General features: G+C 38.8%; 1 protein-coding gene across 9 annotated transcripts in view; it reads left to right on the plus strand.

Annotated features, from left to right (window-relative positions):
* Positions 1 to 2650, plus strand: part of NCOA7 (nuclear receptor coactivator 7) — a 149257-nt gene extending 146607 nt beyond the window's left edge. For 5 of the 9 annotated variants that reach the window (XM_023230601.2, XM_023230600.2, XM_023230599.2 and 2 more), the window contains one exon: positions 173 to 2650. In XM_023230601.2, coding sequence (XP_023086369.1) covers positions 173 to 308 — 136 coding nt within the window. In that variant the 3' untranslated portion in view covers positions 309 to 2650. The remainder of the gene's footprint in view (positions 1 to 172) is intronic. The other 4 variants (XM_023230596.1, XM_023230597.1, XM_023230595.1 and 1 more) reach the window with 1 other exon arrangement.
* Positions 2651 to 6194: the final 3544 nt, after the last annotated feature.

The following is a 6194-nucleotide window of genomic DNA, read 5'->3' on the forward strand; positions in this document are numbered from 1 at the left end:
AGACTAGTCATTTAAATGAAATAAAGGAAATGTCTCCTGGTTTTATAAGCAGTTAGGAATTTTGCCTGTCAATAGTGTAAAGGACAGAAGATGGGGGCAAGAGAGAACAGTGTGCCATATGCCATGTAAGACAGAAGTGTTTTCACCATTTTTTTTTTTTTAACCTTTTCAGGGGACGATTTGGTTTATGGCTAGATGCTGATTTATACCATGGACGAAGCAACTCTTGCAGCACTTTCAATAATGATATTCTTTCCAAAAAGGAAGACTTCATAGTTCAGGATCTGGAGGTGTGGGCATTTGAGTGAAATTCAGACTGCCTTAAAATATAACATTTAAAAGACTGGGTTCGACCAGCCCTCCTAAAGCTGGCTGGAAAAAGAAGCCCCAGCCCAGGCTGCCTCATCCCACCCCAATGCTTCCCTTTTGCCATCATCTCAGAGCATGATCACATTGCAGAAAGGTTCTGGAAGGTCCACGTGGAGGGCAGACATTGAAGAAAGAAACTTAAAATCCAGGTTGTTGAAAAGACTTTGTACTTCCACTTCCTTCAAATCCATACAGTGAGGAATCAGAGTGTTTATGGATATATGAGTTGAATGCAATTTTTATTTTTGGTAACTGTGAAAAAAAAAAGATACTGTGGATATATACATGCCTTGTGTATTTATCAGCATAATTTTCATTACCAAAATGTACAGCTATTATTTGCCATGGAAAAAGTTAGTCTCGTTTAGAAAAATTGTAAGTGCACAGCACTTAAAGGGAATATATGAGGTTTTTTTTTAAAAAAAAAAAACAAACTTTTATTTATTATTTGTAGTGTATTGTCTGAAATGTGTCAGCAGTTTTTTTTCTTTTAATGTGTCAAATCTTGAAATATTAAATGTATACATTTTGTGCTATGTTTTGGGAACAAATCTGTTTGATTTATATAGTTTTATATTGAATTTTTTTTTTGCCCTGATTGTTTAGGGTGATAGGTCCTAAGCAGCATATGTCTATGTATCTGTATGTGGATATATAAAGATATATGTGTGTGTGTATGTATATGTACATATACATATATATGAGTGTATAATTCTAAATTTCTAAAAACTCATTATGAATATTCATCAATTTGACTATTATAGGCCAGCTTTCCATTTAGTCAATAAAAGGGTACATTTTTAGTTACTTACCTTGAACATATTCATGTGAAAAAGAATACATCATTTCTCACAGTCTTAAGTTGATATTTATAGAAATGAATACCTTTGTGAACCTAGACTTAGAACACATCCTGCTTTTGAAAAAAAAAATGTTTTGCTTCTTATAAAATCATGTGTGTTAATAACAAAAACTTTATTTTCGGAATGTTCTTTGTATAACTTTTCCAAACTTTTACATTAATGAGCAGGCCTCTGTCTTAAAAGAGACTCAGTATATTAATTTCTGCATTTTTAAAATCAAATGAAAAACGTCAGATTGACCAATTGTCTTGGTTTGTAGACTCGTTTATTTGAGAAAAAAATACAAAGAAATGCATTCATATCAAAATTGGAATAGAAAGGAAAACCTATTTTTAAGATGTCAACTTATTTTCACATCATAAAACGTCTATTACATAAAATAAAGGGCCAGGCACGGTGGCTTTTGCCTGTAATCTCAGCACTGTATTAGGCCGAGGCAGGTGGATCACTCAAGGTCACAAGTTTGAGACCAGTCTGGCCAACATGGTGAAACCCCTTCTCTACTAAGAGTACAAAAATTAGCCGGGTGTGTGACAGGTGCCTGTAATCCCAGCTACGTGGGAGGCTGAGGCAGGAGAATTGCTTAAATCTGGGAGGTGGAGGTTGTAGTGAGCCAAGATCGTGCCACTGCACTCTATCCTGGGTGACAGCAAGACTCTGTCTCAAAAATAGTAACAATAATAATAAAGACTTAACCAATATTATTGATTACCAGACTTTTATGAAAGCCAAAGACTGCTTGCTAGTAGGAAAAAATTTCTAATAATAGCCAAAGCTGAAAAGTGGTCTGTCATAAATTATTTCCCCGGTAATTTTTGAAAGGAAAAAATTTATAACAAGTACTATTTGCATATCCGCATTAAAAAAAACCAATTCTTAGAATATTTCCTTTACATTATTCTCCTATTTTAGACAATTTGTAAAAGAGAACAAATTGTCCAGTGGCCTCCTGTCAGATCAACAATTATTATACTCCTTACATTCCATGCAAATGTAAATGAATGCTAGAAAATTTTAAATCTGTAGCCTGGGCGTACATTTCACTCAAGTTCTCCTACTGAGAACTCTTGACTAACAGCATACTGGCAGTTTCACCTTAGCCTGCTCGCTAAATAATGTGTTGGTGTGAGATATAAGGAATGTCTCATGATATCACGTTTACCATTTACACCATCTGCAACCATATGCTATTAATAAATAAAATGGAAAAAAACAAAATGGTCATTTTGCATATACTTCACTCTGACCTATTTTAGTCCATGATACTATAATTGTGAGAGCATATCCACATGCTGTGTTCTCTATGTAAAACAGTATTGTCCATTCAGAAATGTGTGACCCTTCATTTATGGATATTGACTATATGTAATGCAGTGCTATCCCAATATTTTCAATAAAGGAATTTATGCATTCAATGATTTTCTTTCCCAAAGATTCATTCATCAGGTATTTGCTGGGTACCGGAGTGTTTACTTTTGTGAGAAGATGGTGAAATATCCAAGACTAAACAAGGTCCAGAGCTCATGTTTTCACTGCTGCCCTGGAAACTCCCTCTTCATTCCCTGTAGCCACCCTCCTAATTATCTCATCAGTGCATGGAAACTGCTCTCGTTATATTTACCAGAGATAACTCTTGGCTGTATCTAACGGTCTCTTTTCTAATCTTTCTAGCTGTACTATGAATGACGACTTCCTCCTCTCAACATCTGTCTTAACCTACTTCATAATTTCCATGAGAGACATCTTAATCTCTGATAAATTTTTTTTGGCATCCTGACACCTAGGCCCTAGATGTCAGGCTAGATGAAGACCCCAAGCAGTCTTCATTGCTTCATAATTCCTCAGTTCATAAGTCCATATCAAAGGACTTGGGTGGGAGGGGGCAACCAAATGTTTCTTCAGAATCTATTGAAAATGATTAGATGCATCTCCATGCTACAAGCCACCAGAGACATCCTGCACTATTATAAGTATACCTTCCCTTAATTTCGTTTCCCTCTCCTTGATGCCTTTTAAAGTTTTACAGACACATTGATATGGTTTGGCCCTGTGTCCCCACTAACATGTCATTGGAATTGTAATCCCCACATGTTGAGGGAGGGACCTGGTGGGATGTGATTAGAACATAGGGGTGGTTTCCCCCATGCTGTTCTCATGATAGTGAGAAAGTTTTCGTGTGATCTGACTGTTTAAAAGTGTTGGGCAGTTCCACCCTCAGTCTCTCTCCTGCTGCCATGTAAGATGTGCCTTGCTTCCCCTTTGCCTTCTGCCATGATTGTAAGTTTCCTGACGCCTACCCAGCCATGTGAAACTGTGAGTCCATTAAACCTCTTTTCTTTATAAATAACCCAGTCTCAGGTAGTTCTTTATAGTAGCGTGAAATGGACTAATACACACATGAAACAGCATTAATAAAAGAATTACTCTCCTTTTGAGGAAGGCATTGAGAATCTCTTAAGCCAGAAAGGGGTGTTATGTTTCATGCTTTTCTTAGGATGCCTAACCTATTTTTACCAATTTAATTCGATACAGAAAGGTAAGGAGGTCAGAAACCAAGGGAAATTCCAGAAAACTCAAGAAAAGTGAAGCCACACTCATTTCTTGTACATGTTATCAAAAGTGCCTTTGACCACTTCCTTCTGCCCAGTGAGGTCACATACTCTTAATCTGAGGAAGCCCTGACTTCAAAGCATCACATTCTGTGTCACCTCCTGGCTTATGACCATTATTCATAGTAAGCCCCTAACAGAAGGTGTCTTTACTGAAAAAAATAAGCTTCACTCTTCACACCAAACTCTTAAGATCTTATTCCCTTTCTATTTCAAATCTCTAGTGGTTCAGAATAAAAATTCGATATGAGCTATCTGGTGTGGTCAATCAACCCAACAAGATATTGTCTCTTGACAGAATATCTTTGAGGACTTTTTGTTTCTCTCTTGGATCAGCACCGTTCAATAGAACATTCTGCAATGATAGAAATGTTTCACAAATTTTCACCGTCCTTAATGATAGCCACTAGCTATCATATTAATGTTGAACAATTGAAATGTGCCTTGGGTGACTGAGGAGCTGAACTTTTTATTTAATTTTAGTTTATTTAAATAGCCACATGTGACTGGTGGCTACCACATTGAACAGCACACCTCTAGATCAGGATGTTATTGCCAAATTGTATTTTCATTGGCAAGTAAGTCAGACTATGACTCCTTCACCAGCAGAGAACCTTTAGTTCCCAGCACTTTGTCCATGCCATTACAGATCTTCACACAGATTGGTACCATCTAAGGTTATCTAGTATGTCTCTCACTGTTTAGGTAGTTAGCTTATAAAGTGACCAGATAGCTGAGTTCCCTAACAGTCTCCCTAAACTGAAAAATTGGATCAACATGGGATTACAGGTCCCCATCTCTAATCAAAGGTGATGAAAACTGGCCAGGTATGGTGACTCACACTAATCCCAGCACTTTGGGAGGTCGAGGAGGATGGATCATCTTAACTCAGGAATTCAAGTCCAGGCTGGGCAACATGACAAAAACTTGTCTCTAGAAAAAAAAGAAAAATTAGCCAGGTGCGGCAGCATGCACCTGTAGTCCCAGCTACTCAGGGCAGAGGCAGGAGAATCGCTTGAGCCTGGGAAATCGAGGCTGCAGTAAACCAAAATCATGCCATTGCACTCCCTCCTGGGTGACAGAGTGAAGCCCCTTCTCTTAAAAATGAGGCTGAATGTGGTGGCTTACGCCTGTAATCTCAGCACTTTGGGAAGCCAAGGCAGGTGGATCACCTGAGGTCAGGAGTTTGAGACCAGCCTGACCAACATGGAGAAACCCTGTCTCTACTCAAAATACAAAATTACAAAATACTAAAAATACAAAATTAGCCAGGCTTGGTGGCACATGCCTGTAATCCCAGCTGCTCGGGAGGCTGAGGCAGGAGAATCGCTTGAATCCGGGAGGCGGAGGTTGCGGTGAGCCGATTGCGCCATTGCACTGCAGCCTGGGCAACAAAAGCAAAACTCCATCTCAAAAACAACAACAACAACAACAAAAGAAAGGTAATGAAAACCTCTCCTAGTGCCCAGGCCTTGTCTGATATAAAGTTTTCCAGGCACGGCCTTCCTCATGTGTTTTTGTTCCTGTGCTGGGCATTCCTCCGCTTATGGCAGCACTGTAGTATATCATATCCCTTACCAGGCACCCTCTACAGTGCACGATGGTCTGCTGAAAATACAAACAACCCATTCCTTACATAGAATTGTGCATTCACTCCCAAACCAACAGGAATAATGGAGCATCTCAGAATGCCTTACACAGTGCTATTCAGTGACCAATGAAGATTCAGTAATCAACCTTCCTTAGCAAGTTTGGCAGCTGGGATGCCCACTAGCCCTTCAAAGAACTTGCCTGTACGTGGAGAAAGTTTTCAATAGCAACTTGTTAGAATAAAAGGCAATCAAAAGCCATAGGGGATAACCCATGAGGTAACTTTAGTGTCCGATTTACCATCAACAAGGGCCCATCATTTCATCAATCTCTTCACTTCCAGGGTTAGAAAAAGTAACCCTGACCTAGCTTGACATAACCTTTGAGGAAAATGCTAAACAAGAAACACAAGAAACATGTTCACTGTCAACAAGCTTAGGTGATAAAGCATGTCTTCTTGTGCCTCTGCAGCTAAAAAAATCTTCACCTTGACATCACTTTGAAAATATAGGAATTCAGCCAAGTAATTCAGCTTTCCATCTCCATGGCAGTCCTTCTTGGCTTAACCTTATTTTCTACTGGCTGATGGATCAGCCACATTTTACCCCACAGTTGCCTGAGATCAGCCCTTTTAGCTTTAAAGACAGCAATTAAGAAGAATGTTTCAACAAAGATATGCTGTTATGCTGTGTTGAGGTTTTGTGTCGAACTTGAGAGCTGTTAGAAGGCCCTGTTATTACTCCACGTGCAAAAAGGCCCAGTC

This window comes from Piliocolobus tephrosceles, chromosome 5, assembly GCF_002776525.5.
Source record: "Piliocolobus tephrosceles isolate RC106 chromosome 5, ASM277652v3, whole genome shotgun sequence".
Classification (NCBI taxonomy): domain Eukaryota; kingdom Metazoa; phylum Chordata; class Mammalia; order Primates; family Cercopithecidae; genus Piliocolobus; species Piliocolobus tephrosceles.